Genomic DNA, 18,711 nt, shown 5'->3' with positions numbered 1-18,711 from the left:
TATGATGTTTTAATATCCGCACTGTCTCATTAATATCGAGCTATGTAATCCAATTTACTGAAATAGTTAACTATGGAGCGTAGGGCAGCAATAAGACCACTGATCTAATGTCACGACCTCGTCAACAAAAATCCGCTCTCTAGTAAATTGACAATGAATCAAATGAATGCAGTGTAGTAAAATTCCATATTGGTGTGATCGATCAGTCTGGCGGTGATCAAATTGTGCATCGATATTTTGACAAATTACGTCACATTCACGTAATCAAACGCCGTGTTCCGCTGCAGAATGCACTGCGTGATTAACAAGTAAAATTGCTAGCATCGTCAAAATTCAGGAGTGTGCATGTCGACATAAATTAGTGCGCAGCTGAATATTACTACTCCTAATCAACAAAGTGCGTATCTGATTTTCAGGCCAACACAATCAGTTTGACATCGCATAGCGAAATTGCCTACTGTTCATAACTATAGGGCTAGGCAGGATCGAGTATTTGAGTGATTCGATTCTGAATCACGTACTAAGCTTTTATGCCACCACAAATTATATAATGCCTGTTGTTATGCATCACATAAAAGATACTTCGGGATTTTCAGAACATACCGATTTCATTGCGGTTTGTGACATTGTTGTTGGGATGATCCTGACTTTGGAAATATGTTATTCCAGTAACGTTCATAGCTTTGTACAATATGTTTCATATGCTGCTATGCGACCAATCATGATTTCAGGGCTTACAAACTGGGAAATACTGTCAAAACTGAAATTCTCGTTAATAAGTAACTTTCAGTGTCGACGAACGCATGATTTCGGTAGGCCTACTCCTAAAAATCATATTTTACTTCTTGACTTGAATCATTAAAATTAATACTCGATTCAGATTCGAACACTCGAATTATTGTGCCCAGATCTAATTATAACAGCGTTTTGGACTGCAATGTTTTGTTTCCCTTGTATTATGGCAGTCACTATGATGTTCATGGTATTTTGAAGTACATGCTCACAATAGCAAACTGTCCAATTTTGCGCTCCGATTAAAAAGATAAAAATCGTTCGTGAATTCGTGTCAATGCAGGAAAACGGTTCCGGGTGCTTACGATCAACTATATTGACCAAAATAACTGATTCCGCCAATATACTTCTTATCTCATATAAATGAGTGTTTTCGGGGATATCGGGTCGCAATTGTCGCAAAAGGCCACCACCAGCATAAACGACAGTAAAATCAGTGACCCGTGTCGATAACGTATAGCAGATGATGATCGATGATGCTGCGGTCGTCACTATATGTGTGATATGACGTCAAGATATTTGGTGGAATAGCGATACAATGCACGATCTCAAGTTTCATATGTGAACAATATTCAGGTGGTCAATCTGACTGTAGATGGAGGGGATGTTGAATTGAAGAACGAAAAAGATGTCATCAAGATAAGTGGTGACGGGATTGAAGGTCACCTTGACTTCAAGGTTGGATATCAAGTTGATTCACCTTCGATAACGAGTCCATACTAATGATTGGACTGAAATTGCAGTCATTTTAGCGACTTTACTATGCATCAAGCTGTAAACAACACTTGGCACACGAAGCGATGACTTTGAGGTCTAGTATAGCCAGTCTGTAGCTTATGACGTCATTATGAGCGTCATGAGGACGATATGCTTTTGTTAAGAATAGTAAGCTTGCAGCTTGTGATGATTTTCTAAGTAACGAGATTTTTGCCCACTGAATTTAGAAAAAAAATTCGGCACTGTACTTTGATTTTCAAGTACATTCAGGATTTTCGATTACATCCATTAAAAATCGAAGGATTACGGTTATTTTATCACAATTTTCAACAGACAAGCAATATTTTTTAAATATTCTGAACTGTTCACCGAAATATTATGTGGTGGTGGCGGGGGCGTTCAAGGTATATTCTGGAAGCATTTTTGCTTTGATTTATGTAAAACGCTATTGTGGCAGTAAGCGGTACTTGGCACCATCATTATCGTGCCTACCAGTGAGATGAGTGCGGGTTGGAATTAAATAATTAATTTTTCTCAATTCAAATATATAAAATTATATTATATTCAAATTTATTTAATTCATATAACTACACGATTGCAATACAATGAAACAAAGTATTACGTGCTTCCAATAAGAGAGAGAGAGAGCGAGCGAGCGAGGGAGAGAGAGAGAGAGGGACCAAGATGAAGAGCTGTTTTTGGGGAGGGTCCTTGCTATGCTTCGAGCAAAATAGATGTGAAGGGAGTAATATATTTCCACGAATGTCTAGGTCAATATAATTCATGTAGCGGATTCGTGGTTCATGCAGGCAAATTCAGTCTGCTCTTTTCGCAAGATATGTTTTGATAACGCGATCCCATCGCCTTGTCCGCAGTAGTCATGATTCATGTCTCATGCTTGGACGTATATCTTAGGGTTGTTGTTGGATGATTGTGACGTAGTTGACAACACTTTATTTTCACAGGATTCCAGTCTATCTTTCAAAACGGTTTCCGCGGTAGCATTGAAATATGTCGGCGACCTTTTCGATGCAACATTTGTCAAATTGATTGAAAAACTGGTCGCCCAAGAGGTTGGTTTGCGGAAGATATCAGAGTATAGAATAGAAAAGGTTGGTTACAGTTATTTTTCTTATACAATTTATATAGTTTTAAGTTTGCTGTAAAGGTCAATGTTGATTCATTCTTGACCGATTCCACTGTTTGATTTTCTTCTACTTTCATCTGTACCCTACCTGCCAGTTGGTAATCAAGCAATCAATATCTGAATATCCAACAAAAATAAGTAACGGAACGCATTTTTGTGCGCGCTTGAATTTATCATAATTCATCTGTCGCAATGCAAGTAGTGCGGAATATGGTGTTTTACTAATTCCTTCGTGTTAATAGGACCAATTAATACGAAAGGCGGATAAGATATTGAATTTGATATTTTAGTGACGAGAGAGAATGCGCAGTGCAGTAAGACGCATGTTTCAACTTAAAACTTTTATTCCCAATGTCTGCTGAATTTGCGTCTCAAATATTTTTAGCCGAGACTCGAATGCACGCACAAGTGGTCCAAGTAGTCAGCCTAGGCTAATCGAGTCAAAGTCGAAGGGTTGGTGTAAATTTGTACCCTATTACAGGTAGAATTAGCGAATATTTGGCAGTCCATCGGATGTGGTCACTTTTCGAAATTGCAAGAAGAGTCTCTGCGACTAACGCGAAATTATTAGTAGCGTCATTAGTTGCAACAATCTTGAAAAGTAGATTCAACAGTTACGTTGATGGCGATTTCGATTTCCTATGACGATTTCATAAATCAAAGTGATTCAAACGTGTCATAAAACTACTTTCTACTTTTCAAAATCCCATGAAGGATGGCTGCATATGAATTAAATGATAACCTAGCCACCGTAAATACTATTTTATTCAAATCCAAATATTTCAACTGCAATAACTCCGTTTCCACTGGTTGGAAATGAGCCAAATTTGCTGACCAACGTTTTTGCACAAAACCTAGCAATATGATGGGGTGAACAGAAAATTTTCGTTGTTTTATATATTTTTACATAATAAATACAAAACTTTCTTCTCTTGTAGCAATGCGGCTACTGGTTAAAATTGAACCACATTTGGTGTTCAGCCTTTAATTAGGTAACGTAACAATTTTATCAAGTAACCTGTAAGATTGAACGCCCCTAATGTGCAATCACAAGTACAATCAACTGCTTACAAGTCTTGTATAACTACTTCAAGTGGAAGTAGCAAACCAAAGATCGGAAAAGTACTCAAGTAAGTAATTCTGAAAATAGTTTCGGTGGAGGGACCGCAAATATTCGGCGGATTATCGGCTGTGGCTACGTTTTAAATTGCAAGAGGCGTCTAACGCATAATGATTAGTAGCGTCGCAAGTAGGAACAATCGTGAAAAATGGATTCAACAGTTACGTTGATGGCGATTTCCTATGAAAATTCCACGCATCAAAGTCATACAAGCGTATCATAAAACTAATTTTACCTTTTCAAAATCATATCAGTGTTGGGATCAAGTCACTACCTTCGAGTCACGAGTCATCTCGAGTCATTGCATATTTTGACTCGACTCAAGTCAAGTGAATCGATTTTTGAAGGTGACTCGAGTCAAGTCAAGTCACTCGATCGTTGGAGGTGACTCGAGTCAAGTCAAGTCAAGTCACGAGTCAAGTCATAATCCAAGTCAAGTTGATTTTACGCAGTACGAGGCATATATTATGTCATTGCGTTCTGATAGCTGCTTGAAAGTTGCCATTTATTTTGATTGGAGGGACGAATAAGCTATACAGTTAAATACACATGCAAAAAGGCGTCATACTGCACAGTGCACACGCATGCTTAGAACTGCTAAACTACCTATAAGTAACTGTATAGCCTCAGTCTATTTATCAGCCAAATGAGAGGATAGAATACGAAACCTAAAAACATTGAAACGAATCGGTATGATGCAATGCACCAGCCTATTTAAAAATTAATTTGGTGGGTTGACTAAAAAAAAATATCGTTACTTTCGATCGAATCACGAATTTCCTATTTAGCGTCATTTATGCCCATTTTCACTCAAATCTATACATTATCTTAGCTGTAAAAGTTATAAAGGAGGACGATTTGCCAATAAAAGAGGACATTTTGGCGTCCTCGGAGGATATTTTCAAAAACCTCGAAAAGGAAGACGTATGGCAACCCTATGTTAGGATAAGTTTTCATCATTTTATAAGTGGAATTGTCATATTAACCACCTACTTTTCCGAAGTACTCAAACATATTCTGCTTACTTGCACTACTTACTCAAGTGGTTCTGTTGTGCAAAAGTACAATTTTTAGGCTTGACAAACTGTTTTTTTTTGACAAACAAAGATCTCACAGCAGGTCATGCTCATATTGAATGAATAACTGAGGACGACATGAGCGTTCTTCATAGTCTTTTCTCTATTTATGGGCAGTACAAAAGTAAAAACGCTGCGATTTACTTATTACCAAGTGAAATATTTAGGAGGTAAATACAGTAATTTGGGCTTTTTTTTCAGGGGTATAAGTATTTTCTAAACTAAAGTCAATCTGAAAAAACGAATTTGATATTCGTAATCAGTAACCTTGAAAACCCCAGAAATGACTCTTAGATGTCCTGCAAAAATTTTTTTTTCATTTTATTGACCAGTGTTATTCGTCACTTCTGCCCAGTCAAATGCAGTAATATCGACAGCGATAACATTAAAAGTAACAATACACGGCTTCGTCGAACGTCGGGGTTTCAGTTGATCCATGCTGCTTATGTTTTCTCGCGCGATCAAATTTCATCCAAGCAATCAGTTTTGTAAGACAATGGTGTCGGATGTATCAGATGTGAGTTCTCGGGTGTGCAATAACGGACTGTGCTAATTCGTTTTCTCTTGTGGTGCTGGTACTGGTATTCGGTATCTACATCAGAGGTGGTACCAACTATTCAAGACCATTCAACATATTTTATGACTAGGGCGATTTTTTGATATTGCAAAAAAGGTCAATATTTTGTTAAAATTGTAGCGTTAGGTATAAAAATTGTCAAAATTGTTTGCAATGTCAAAAAGTTTTTGCATTTCGTTTGTATCATAGATGTTTGCGCTGTCGGTGAGCTTATCATTTTACATCTTGTAGCCCATTTTTTAGGCCTGACATTGTAGACGTCTCATTGACTGTTCATTGTGAATCATAAGCGGTCAAATGAAACAAATAGATTGAAATGGTGTTATGCTCAACGTACCGCAATATCCTAACTGAAGCAAGACTGCGTGGGTATTGGTTCTTATATCAAGAAGCGCATGAATAAAATTGCGATGTAGACAACATTGTCAGAATGAAACAACACGCTGTGTCACCAGCAGTGTACGCAAGTTTTTTAAGTTAAAAAAACGTCGAAATTTTGAAATTTCAGGTCAAAATCTCGCGCTAATAAGGTAAAAAAATCTCCCTAGTCATCATTAATTTCGAGACCACTCCGAAAGCAATTAGTTCAATCGGACAGCAATCTCGCTAGTGCCACGATGAGCCGTTTGTATAAAAGTTGATCGTTCGTCTGTCGGAATATGGAATGATTTTGATTTTTATCGGTGTGAATTTATCGAATGCAGAAGCGATATCTAATGCGCGAAAACGATAATCACCCCGAGAAGTGTGACTTGTCGCCGAGCACGAAAAAGATACGTTTTTGAATACATATTTGAATCACGAATAGGTCTACGATTGTATCTGCGATAATGGCCTACCTATCGACTATTGGACGCGCTACAATTATGTAAATCTCAAAATCACTCATATTCCCTGAGTACAAGCCCATAGTGAATGTGATATTACCGATATCATGATCTACGAATATCGCTTTGTAATGTAGGCTATATCGAAGATCCACCGACAGTAACCTAAATAGATTACGGCTTGGTGATTTTATTTTTGTCACTTTATTTCATACTTATTTTCAAACTAAGTTCTCTTCAACGTTTCATAAAATATTTCAATCGTTCCAGCTGAAGGAAGTGGATTTGCGTGGCAACGTCTCAGCAACAGCGCTACGTTCACTTCTCGGGCATCGTCGGATTGGATCGCTATCTGGAAAATTGGATTGGGAAGTGAGATCGATTCTAGGATTTAGTTGTGTACTAACTGCAGCTATAATTTTATGTGGGTTGCGGAGACTTGTGACGTTACAATCGCTCATGATCGCTTACGTCATAGTCGAGCGAGAACACATTTGTATACATCCCATTCACAAGTCGTACAGTATTTAACCGCTTATTCGACATTTTAATATCCGCTCTGTCTAATTAGTACCAATGCATGCAATCGACTTTAGTGAAATAGTGGATTACGTAGCGTAAAGGCAGCGAAACGACACCTGAGCGCATGTCACGACCTCATTTATCCAATTATTTGAAATTCGATACTGATGTGTTCGATACCACACAGTTTTCTGGCAATCAAGTTTATTGGAGCGCATCACGTCTCCGGTCAAGAAACAGAATTGATTCAGAATACTTGCATCGATATTTTGAATAACCAAGGCCCTTTTAGGTAAGCAAACGCCACGTGCCACTGCAAAACGCTGTGCGTAAGTAGCAAGTGGCATTGCTAGCATCGCGGCAATGCCGAAGTGCGCATGTCGACATCAAGTAGTACGCAACTGACGATCTCTTGATCACGAAAACGCACATCTGATTAGTAATAGGCCACCACAATGAGGTCTGACATCGCATCGCAAAATTGTTTGCTGATTATAACAACGTTCTGGGCTTCATTTCTTTATTTGCTCTGTATTATAGGAGTCACCATGGTTTCCATATTATTTTGAAATACATGCTCACAATGGCAAACTGTCCAATTTCGCGTTCCGATTGAAAATACTAAAATCGCTCGTGAATTCGTTTAAATGCAGGAATACGGTTTCGGGCGCTTTCGGGTGTATAAATCGGTATAATATTTCTCCTGATTCTGCCAATATACTTCTTACGTCATATAGACGAGTGTTTTTGGGGATTCCGGATCGCAAATGTCGCAAAATGCTACGACCAGCATACACGCCAGTAAAATCAGTAGCTCGTGTCGATGACGTATAGCGGATGATGATGATGCTGCGGTCGTCACTATATGTGTGATATGACGTCAAGATATTTGTTGGAATAGCGATACAATGCACGATATCAAGTTTCACATGTGAACAATATTCAGGTTGTCAAGCTGAGTGTAGATGGACGAAATGTTGAACTGAAGAATGAAGAAGATGTCATCAAGATAAGTGGCGGGATGGAAGGGCATTTCGACATCAAGGTTGGATATCAAGATAATTTAACTTCAATAACGAGTTCATACTAATGATTGTACTAAAATTATGATCATTTTACTGACTTTACTATGCATCAAGCTATAAACAACACTAGACACGTGAAGCGATGGCTTTTCGGTCTAGTATAGCCAGTCTGTAGCTTATGGCGTAAGCATGAGCGTCATGAAGACGAGATGCTATTGTTGAGAATAGTAAGATAACAACTTATTATTATTATTATTATTATAAGTAATGAGTTTTTTGCCTACTGAAATTTATTCAAAAAAAAATTGTCGACACTGTACGTCGATTTTCAAGTACATTCAGGATTTTCGATTACATCCATTAAAAATCGATGGATTGCGGTTATTTTATCGCAATTTTCAACAGACAAGCAATATTTATACTTGACACCATCATTATCGTGCCTACCAGTGCGAGTTGGAATCGAATAGTTAATTTTTCTCAATTCAAATATATCAAAATAAATTATCTTAAAATTTATTTAATTCATATAACTACACGATTGCAATACAATGGAAAAGTATCACGTACTTCCAATAAGAGACAGAGAGAGCGAGCGAGCGAGGGAGAGAGAGAGAGAGAGAGAGAGGGACCAAGATGAAGAGCTGTTTTTGGGAGGGTCCTTGTTATGCTTCGAGCAAAATAGATGTGAAGGGAGTAATATATTTCCACGAATGTCTAGGTCAATATAATTCATGTAACGGATTCGTGGTTCATGCAGGCAAATTCAGTCTGCTCTTTTCGCAAGATATGTTTTGATAACGCGATCCCATCGCCTTGTCCGCAGTAGTCATGATTCATGTCTCATGCTTGGACGTATATCTCAGGGTTGTTGTTGGATGATTGTGACGTAGTTGACAACACTTTATTTTCACAGGATTCCAGTCTATCTTTCAAAACGGTTTCCGCGGTAGCATTGAAATATGTCGGCGACCTTTTCGATGCAACATTTGTCAAATTGATTGAAAAACTGGTCGCCCAAGAGGTTGGTTTGCGGAAGATATCAGAGTATAGAATAGAAAAGGTTGGTTACAGTTATTTTTTTCTATACAATTTACATAGTTTTAAGTTTGCTGTAAACGTCAATGTTAATTCATTCTCGACCGATTCCACTATTTGATTATCTTCTACTTTCATCTGTACCCTACCTGCCAGTTGGTAATCAAGCAATCAATATCTGAATATCCAACAAAAATAAGTAACGGAACGCATTTTTGTGCGCGCTTGAATTTATAATAATTCATCTGTTGCAATGCAAGTAGTGCGGAATATGGTGTTTTACTAATTCCTTCGTGTTAATAGGACCAATTAATACGAAAGGCGGATAAGATATTGAATTTGATATTTTAGTGACGAGAGAATGCGCAGTGCAGTAAGACGCATGTTTCAACTTAAAACTTTTATTCCCAATGTCTACTGAATTTGCGTCTCCAATATTTTTAGCCGAGACTCGAATGCACGCACAAGTGGTCCAAGTAGTCAGCCTAGGCTAATCGAGTCAAAGTTGAAGGGTTGGTGTAAATTTGTACCCTATTACAGGTAGAATTAGCGAATATTTGGCAGTTCATCGGATGTGGCCACTTTTCGAAATTGCAAGAAGAGTGTCTGCGACTAACGCGAAATTATTAGTAGCATCATTAGTAGCAACAATCTTGAAAAGAAGATTCAACAGCTACGTTCATGGCGATTTCGATTCCCTATGACAATTTCACACATCAAAGTGATACAAACGTGTCATAAAACTACTTTCTACTTTTCAAAATCCCATGATGGATGGCTGCATATGAATAAAATGATAACCTAGCCACCGCAAATACTATTTTATTCAAATCCAAATATTTCAACTGCAATAACTCCGCTTCCACTGGTTGTAAATGAGCCAAATTTCCTGACCAACGTTTCTGTACAAATTGAACCAATTTGGTAAGCATCGTATTTGGTTGTATTAAGCTTTAAAGAACGAACCGGAGCCGCTTAGAGTAACCGTAATAGTTAGTTGGTATAATTTTTTCTTAGGTTAACCTACTCCTCACTCTCTCATTTCGTCGTCGTTGGATTTCCTTTTCAACTTCGAGCCTTCTTCAGACTCAAACCTTCTCCCTCCTCGAGACTTGACTCCCCTTCCCGAGTCAGGTCTCGTAGGAGTCTGTACCTACCTCTGCGAGAGCTTGACTCGTCTTCTTGAGTCAACTCTCGTTGGAGTCTTTTCTCTTCAGGTCCTGACTCGACCGTGTGAGTCAGGACTTGTTGAGTCTTTCCTTTAGAGACTTGGCTCTATCTTGAGTCAAGCCACTCTTTCTTGTCTACGACACAAATCTCTCTTGTGTATCGTAAGACCTTCTCTTCAGTCTAGACGCCCCTAATTACCTAGTGTCTGCGTCTAGCAAACCAGCTGCAACCGCAGTATCGGCTTTACAAAGAGTGCCTTAAGCAGTACGAACGAGTTGCAACCGCTCGCAAATGGCCTACGCCAATGCCGTAAACCACAGCCAAGCGGCTACCAACACTGAGAGAATAATCTACGGTCATAGACCTAGATCTCTAGATATAATAACGCCGCACGGCACCAAAACAAGCGAGGTATTGGACGCAATAATAAAGCATCCAGAACTGAAGTTATACAGAGAATATATCTTCTCAATTTACCAGATCGGGTGGAACACTTACAACCTCACACTGTACAAAGATTCGCCGATAGACATTCTCATACCAACCCTCCTAGAGATAGGCGCAAAAGGCATTCCTTCAGTACATGGGAACTTACTAATAGAGAAGCCGAGACCTCCGACAGCTCGTATAAGCATACGAGCCGTCCCTTCAGAAGTAGAGCAACAAGAGGTAGTCGACAAACTCAGGCTATACAAGTGCGGTAACATCGTCGCTATCAGAATGATCTACCACAGCGGCACCAGAATCCATAACGGATTTAGACAGGTGGATATCGAAGACTATATCCCAGGACAAATACCAGCCTTTGTAACTCTTGGAGAAGCACCCTGTAAGGTCTTCCACCCACCAGGGGAGGATCATACGAAATGCTTCAGATGCCTTCAAATAGGCCACACAGCAAAGAACTGTCCAAATCAAACTGCATGCTTTGCATGCAAACAGTATGGGCATGTAAAAGAACACTGCCCGCAACACAATGCCGTTAAAGAACTTGAGACAGGGGAAAATAGCGCAGAAACTTCAGGAGAAACTACAATAGTTCAAATGCAAGAAGACACAGAAAGAAATAACGAAGATAAACAAGAACAAGAAGTAATTGACAAAACAGAAACACTGTCACAACAATTAGAAGGAGCACACAGCAGTCCAGCTCGCTCACCAGAGGTAGGCCTACAACACGAGCAAACAAACGAAACACAACGCGACCAATCAGATAAACAGGAAGATATACGTGAAAAAATAAATGAAGGCATGCTAGAGTCGGACTCTAGCGTAGCAGAAGAAACTGAATCGGAACCAGAGGACCTCTTTCAAATAGTGAATGAACAAACTGCAACCAAACAAGACAAACCCAAAGGCTCAGCATACACCGGAGAGCAGTGCAAAATCTTTGAGAAGCCAACCATGGTGATGACCGGTCGAGAGCTGGTCCACCTTACCTGCTCCCCCATCAAGAGGAAGCTGCACGAACGTAGCCCACAAGAAGCAAAACCGGGGAATAGGATTAAAAAAAGATCCGCAAACCCCGAAAAACCAAAAAAATAAAATAGGCTAACCAGCGCAACAGATGTTCCTTTTATCCCCGTAAAAATGGCCTTGAATATTATTTCCTTGAATGCCAATGGGCTAAATGCCCATTGGTACAAGCTTAAGAGATATCTCACGCTAGAAAAGAACTGGGACGTCTTATGTGTGCAAGAAACGCACAGAGCATACATAAACAAAATAAGCAAATGGGCAAAACAAAACCAAATGATATACTACCCAAACCACATCGATATAGACGCAAACTGGATCGATAAGGAAGAAAAGAAAAAATTGTACTTTAAGGGAACAGGCATCTTCGTTAAAAAGAAACTAGAAAACCAATACGATATAAAAGGCAGGATTATCAGAGAACACAGGATACAAACGATAATCCTAACTGATAAACAAACCGGGCAAAGCACCCATGTGCTTAACGTATACGGACCGCCCGATGTCGGGAAAGTTCAAACCGATATATTTAGGCAATTAACAGAAGAGCTATCTACAAATCCAAGTAATAACGTAGTTTGCGGGGATTTCAACATAATCCAAGACCCGATTGATGCCAAATACAACGCCAACTTTAAGATGATGCCAGCCGCGAAAATTTGGAAGCGATATTGCGAGACATACAAACTACGAGACGTCTGGAGATGGCGCAATCCACATAAACGTCTGTACACAACAATCAAGGCAAAGCAATCGAGACGAGTAGACCGTATATACGTATCGGAAGACCTTCTCGCCAGAGTCCAAAAGTGTGTGTACAAACTGAATACGATCGCTGATCACACATTCCTGCAGACTATAAACTTACGAAAACCTGGCCAAATTAAATGGGGTAAAGGACACTGGAAGAACGATGTCAGGGACTACGCGGACAACAAGCTCCAAGAAGAGATAAAACGAATACACAAAAGGTGTGATCAAAACAAGTCGAAATTCGACGACATATATCAGTGGTGGGACCACTTTAAAAACCAAGTGAGGGCACATCTGATCAAACACAGAGCCCAAAAAAGAATAGCCGAAGAAAATAACATCAAAAGGCTACAACGAAGAATACTAGACATACAAAACAAAGACAACAATGATGAGCGAGCCTATCACCTCATCCAAGATCTAAAAAACCTAGAGGACGACAACACCAGACACCTCTGCAAAATCTTCAAACTCCAAGACATGGAGGAAAATGAAAGGCCGACAAAATATTTCTTCCAAAAGATACAACAAAGGAAAGAGAGCAAAAATATATCGGCCGTCCAAAACGATCAAGGACAAAATCTCACAACCGAACCAGAAATACTCCGAGAGGTTGGTGACTACTATCAAGGCCTGTGGGGGAAATCAAAAACCGAAAACACAGAGCTACAAGATGAATACATAAGAGTTATTCAAGACCAAAAAATAACAGAAGAACAGAAAGAGGACTTGAACTGCCAGATAGAGGAAATAGAGATACTAAATACTCTGAAAGGCATGCATAGCGATAAAACACCAGGACCCGATGGACTATCGAAAGAATTCTATCTAACCTTCTGGAACACCATCAAGAGCGATATGCATGCGCTGCTTAACAACGCTTACCTATTCGGCGGACTCTGTGAGACATGGAAAGCTGGCGCTACCACATTAATATACAAGAAAGGGAGACCTGAACTTCTAAAAAACTGGCGACCCATCACGTTGCTTAACTGCGACTATAAAATTCTAACAGGGGTACTAGCCAACAGAATTAGGCCGATACTTCCGGACCTGATACTGGAAACGCAGAAGTGCGCTGTCAAAGGCCGGCAAATAACAGATGCATTGAGAAACATCCAAGCTGCAATAGACTCAGCAAATGAGAAAAAGAAAGAGCTATATATTGTTAACCTTGACCAACAGAAGGCATTCGACATGATCCATCACAGGTTCCTGTACGAGATCCTCAGAACATATGAACTCCCAACACACCTTGTCCGCCTAATACAAAATATATACAACACCGCGAAAAGCAAAATCATAGTAAACGGGGCATTAACAGACGAAATCCAAATAGAGAGAGGGATCCGACAGGGATGCCCACTAAGTATGATCTTGTACGCCATAAGCTGTGACCCAATCGCGAGGAAAATTCAACTAGATGAAGCGATAAAAGGCCATCATATCGGAAAAATCGAGATCAAACTGCAACAATATGCAGACGATATGACGTGCCTTGTGAGAAGTGAGGGGGATGTGAAACGAATACTGCGAGAGTTTAGCAAATACGAACGTGCGACCGGTCAAAAATTGAATGAGGCAAAAACAGAAATCTTACACATTAACCCAGGAAAAGAACACAAATATCAAAAATCTGATCTGGAGAATCTCAAACAATCAGAAATAAAAATACTGGGGCAATACTACGGTGAAAACCAAACTCAGCGAACATGGGAAGAAAAATTAGCAAAAATAAGACGAACCCTCTACGGATACAGAGACCGAAACCTCACTTGGCTCGGGAAAAAAAATATCCTAAACTCACTAGCTTCCACGCAAATCATCTATAATGCGAGAATCATACCGATGCCAAAAGAAGCGCAGCATGAGGCCACAAAACTCTACTTCAACTTCCTCTGGCACCCAGAGAAAATCGAAACAATTGCCAGGAAGACATTGATCGCCAGAAAGGAGAGTGGCGGCATAGCCGTCCCAGACGTGGAAAGCAGAGTCAAGGCATGCCAGACAGAACAACTCCTCGCACTAAAACTCCTGGACAAGCCAATAGAACCGTGGCACCAACAAGCGATCTACGAGCTAGGCACAAAGGTTAAAAAGATCAACCCGAAATTATATAAAAACACGGAACCGCATAAGTTCCACACCCCCCAGAAATGGGTCGAGCAACTCGAAGTGGTGGAAAAACTAAAAATGACCGAAGAAGACTGGGACACGGCGACTCACACCACCCTGTACAAATCCATCAAAAATCTGAAAGAAAGGCCGACCCAGATAAGATCGGAGAAAGGGGGCGAGATAAAATGGAGCAAAATAATGGCCTCAAAATTCGGCGGGAAAAATATCATCAAAAATGAAGAAAGGACCATCAACTACAAAGTAGCGCATAACGCTTATATTTTTGGAGACGGAAGAAGGCAAAAGAACATGCTTCGGGATAAAACCGGGAAACTCCTTAACCTGAAATGTAAATTTTGCCAAAAATGTACAGATAACCTAGTACACATATTACTAGAGTGCGATTATGCAAAAGCCATAATCTGGAACCTAGAACACGTAACAGAAAAAAAATTAACAAAAGATTCGATTTTCTACAATCTCGAAACGAGCAAACTCGACTGGATGATAATTTCCATATTCAAAAAATCGATGATAAAACTCAAGAAATATACACAGAATTTATACACAATTCCAAGTAAAGTTAGCTCTTAAAACACATGTTCAAAATAGAAATTGTAAGTCCTTGAAATTACTCAGGTAAAAAGTTTTCAAAAGTATTTTTAGTTGATGTTTTTATCAGTGGTGGCTACTTTTAAATTTCTGCTTTTAGAAATCTAATGCGTGAAAAGCGTGCATTTGTGAAAGAGCTGTTCTGTTCGAGTAGAAATGGAAGTAGCTTAAAATCTAAACCAATTGGGCTAGTAATGTAAGTAGGCATAACCTGTTTTGTACTCTGAAAAGCAGTCTTTTGGTGGATGGGGTTAATAAAGTTTTCATACTTTAAGTACTTACGCAAGTGGTCGTCTTTCCGTTTCGACTTGAGCATTTTTTTGGCAAGTCTACTTACTGGTTACAATTTGCATTCTGAAAAGCATTAAGCAGTTCGTCAGTTTCTATTAAAATTATGAGTGAAATTGTCATAATTACCATGTACTCTGGAAATATGTAAGTGACTCGTTAATAGATGTGGTTAGCAAAACAGTACCAGTACTTCTTCAAAATTTGGCCTACTTCTGCTACTTACTCAAGCGGCAATGTTTTGACTACTTCCAATTCTACTTGAGCAGTTCTTTTACATATATAGGGCTACCATACGTCCTCTTTTATGAGGACTTATCCTCCTTTTTCTGGGTCTTGTAAATGTCCTCTGAGGACGCCTAAATGTCCTCCTTTTTGAGATTTTGTCCTCTTTTTTCAGAATTTTGCTGAAACACAGGGCAAAATTCGACCGAGATACCCTAAAATAACACTGAACTAACTGTCAGGCGGGTATTCCGTGAGCTGAGCGAAAGTTGACCTTTTTTATAGTCAACCGACTAAGAAGTGGAAAAAGTTTACCGTTTTTACCCGATTCCATAATATGTTAACCCTATTTTACAATACTAATTGCTTGTTGTATTTTGTATTCTGATACGGAGACAGTAGTTTGTGTTAAGTTTTCATAAATTTTGATTCTGAAAAGTAAATCGTACTTCACGGATAAGTTTTCATCTATTTTATAAGTGAAATTGTACGCTCAAGCAGTGGCGTTGTCAGAGGTGTAAATCAACAATGCATGCTACAAATAATGGTTTTAGAAAGCTGACAGTTAACAATTCAAATAAGGTATGCTTCTCCGTGCCAAGCATATAAGTAACTTCGGGTAAACATGAGTGACCACGTTACATAGCAAGAGTTCCTTACAACCTATATCCAGAAGTGATCAGTAGGGCAATTTTTTTTTGACCTAAAAAACGGAAGATTTTGACCTAAAAAATCTAAATTTTGACCTTTTTTGACCTAAAAACACTGAAATTTGACCAAATTTTTACCTCACGTATGCAAATTAGGTGTTTTCGCATATAATGTTAAAATTGTACTACTTATCTTCATTTCTGGTTGGAACAGTCTGTCCTTACAAAGTAGATTGGCCTGAAAAAAATGTTTTTGACTCAAAAACTGACAGATTTTTACATGAAAAACTAGTATTTTAACGAAATCTGGCCCTATGAAGAGTTCCAGTAGTTACATTACGTATTCTGGTGGAAATAATTAAAATTTGTTGTAGTACAACGAAAGATCCTTTCCTACATTCTCGGGTAGAAAGTGTCTGTCCTTACTACGTAGCTTGCCAAGAACGGAGAAAGAACGTTCAACAGCAGCATTTGTTGGCTGACAACACTCAAGTTGTGTGCACACTGCTGATGACAAACCGTGTTGCTTCATTCTGACAATGTTGTGTATATCACAATTTTTCAGCTTGCGCTTCTTGATATAAGAACCATGCAATGTCCAAGCAGTCTTGCTTCAGCAAGGATATTGCGGTACGTTGACCATAAAACCATGTCACTATTTGTTTCATTTGACCATTTATGATTCACAATGAGCAGACGATGGTCCGTTTACAACGGTAGGCCTATAAAGTAGGCTACAAGCTGTAAAATATCAAATGATAAGTTCACGGACAGCGCAAAATCTACGATACAAACGAAATACAGAGGTCAAAAAATGTTTGACTTTGTAAACAATTTTGACAAATTTTGACCTAATTTTGACTTTTTTTTTGACATGTCAAAAAAAAATTGCCCTAGTGATCAGTAACAAAGTAATTCTACTTGTCGTAGTAATTCAAGTATATTTTTCCTACTTAACTACTTACTCAAGTGGTTATGATTTTAGAATACTTTCAACTCTATTTGCGGTTTTCATTTTTCAGTCAAAACTAGGCCTTGAGTGCTCACTTTTTTACTACATGCATTTTGATTCTTCTACCTCTACTTGAGTAGAAATTAAAGGCGTTACTTCTGCTTGACCACAAACGATGACTACTTTGACCACCAGATTCTATATCATCCGTTTGTACAATGCATATCATATTCATAAGTAGATTTTTAAAAGAGCATGTTCTTGGATGAGACTAAAACCGATGTAGTATATGAATTATGGAGAATCGTAGAATTCATACTAATCGCTATTGCACTGAAACTATATAAATAAATATTCAAATGGGAATATATCGTAGCAATCAAGTAATCTTACCTAATGAAACCAATATTGTGTTCAGATAAGCAAGATCGTGCTCGATTGCACAGAAGAAAACATCGACTGGTCGATGATTGAGACTTGCTGGAAAAAGTATCAAGTACGATTCCTGATTCGATTCATAAAGTATTTCCAAACGCATTTATATTTACCTATCATTTTATGTGACTTCGGACCCAATGATCTCTTCCGTGGCTATCTTCAAGTCTGAAAAAAAAATTCCGCATTTTAGTTGGATTTCGTGGATATTGCCGTGAATGGCCAGATACCCGTCGACGATTACAAACTAATTTTGGAGCGCGGGAGAGCAATTTCGGTTCCCCTTCATATCCATGCCATGTTTTACGTTGAGAAAGCAGATGAATTCAGGAAGACGTTAGAAGCTTGTCAGCAAAAGAAGGTAGTACTTATCCAGTATTAGTTGCATTGGATATATTGAACGTTCTTCTCCCACCATCGCACGTTTATCATTGCATTCTGCTGCACAGTACGAGTCTCCTCCACATGAATTAACTTATATTCCATGACCAAGATATCCACCGCAGTTGCGGACTTCGTGATCCCTGGCAATTTGTTCATATAAAGCAGGGGTGTCAAACTCAACTGGCATCACGGGTCAGAGTCAAACTTTCAGAGCACTCGCGCGCCGGACCAGTCAAATGATTCCAAAATATTTCCTCTAAATCCATACCCTTTCTTTTCATTTGAATACTCAATTATAAAACTTATACGCATTATAATAATTACGTTATATCACTGGCCATCTGGTTCTATTCCATCAATACCTTTATTCGCAAACCACCGACTTGGCGAAATTACGATGATTGGCCGGTTAAATAGTTTCTTAAATTGCTAAAACAGCGGCTTTACCGACGATACATGTTGGCATATTGCTATGATAGCTTTGTTTTAGTCAGAATCTGACAATATAGTCCTGTCTATGCGTTGTGAGGAATACAAGCCATTTAACCGTAAACGTAGACGTTGAAATTTGGTTCACCATTGCATGATTCGGGTTTCTCCGGCAGCCAAGGAGATGTTGAGTCATAAGCGCAAAAGGAGTGCGACCACAGATATTTCAATTATATTTTGGTGTCACAATTATATTATCCACTTCCGCAGATAACTATACTTTGTGGTCCGTTTTTCCATAAAACTGTGAACTCACTGAGCACTTTTTTGCCTTCTCTGAAGTGAGTGTCAATTAGGGCTACCATATTTTGGGAGTCT

At 39.0% G+C, this 18,711-nt stretch overlaps 2 protein-coding genes across 3 annotated transcripts in view; both read left to right on the top strand.

Annotated features, from left to right (window-relative positions):
- The window catches only part of LOC145452996 (NACHT, LRR and PYD domains-containing protein 1 homolog), a 182,024-nt gene that overhangs the window by 123,129 nt on the left and 40,184 nt on the right, over nt 1–18,711 (top strand). The window lies entirely within an intron of this gene.
- LOC145433311 (uncharacterized) overlaps nt 1–18,711 on the top strand; it is a 247,864-nt gene that overhangs the window by 210,452 nt on the left and 18,701 nt on the right. The window contains exons 6-12 of the mRNA XM_080310736.1: nt 1,369–1,470; nt 2,475–2,621; nt 6,527–6,628; nt 7,725–7,823; nt 8,720–8,866; nt 17,504–17,581; nt 17,714–17,881. Coding sequence (XP_080166862.1) covers nt 1,369–1,470; nt 2,475–2,621; nt 6,527–6,628; nt 7,725–7,823; nt 8,720–8,866; nt 17,504–17,581; nt 17,714–17,881 — 843 coding nt within the window. The remainder of the gene's footprint in view (nt 1–1,368; nt 1,471–2,474; nt 2,622–6,526; nt 6,629–7,724; nt 7,824–8,719; nt 8,867–17,503; nt 17,582–17,713; nt 17,882–18,711) is intronic.

Source organism: Botryllus schlosseri, chromosome 1 (genome assembly GCF_051294905.1).
Source record: "Botryllus schlosseri isolate E-star chromosome 1, Bs_hap1, whole genome shotgun sequence".
Classification (NCBI taxonomy): Eukaryota; Metazoa; Chordata; class Ascidiacea; order Stolidobranchia; family Styelidae; genus Botryllus; species Botryllus schlosseri.
Note: the sequence above shows the minus strand (reverse complement) of the source record. Positions and strands in the feature narration are given on the sequence as shown.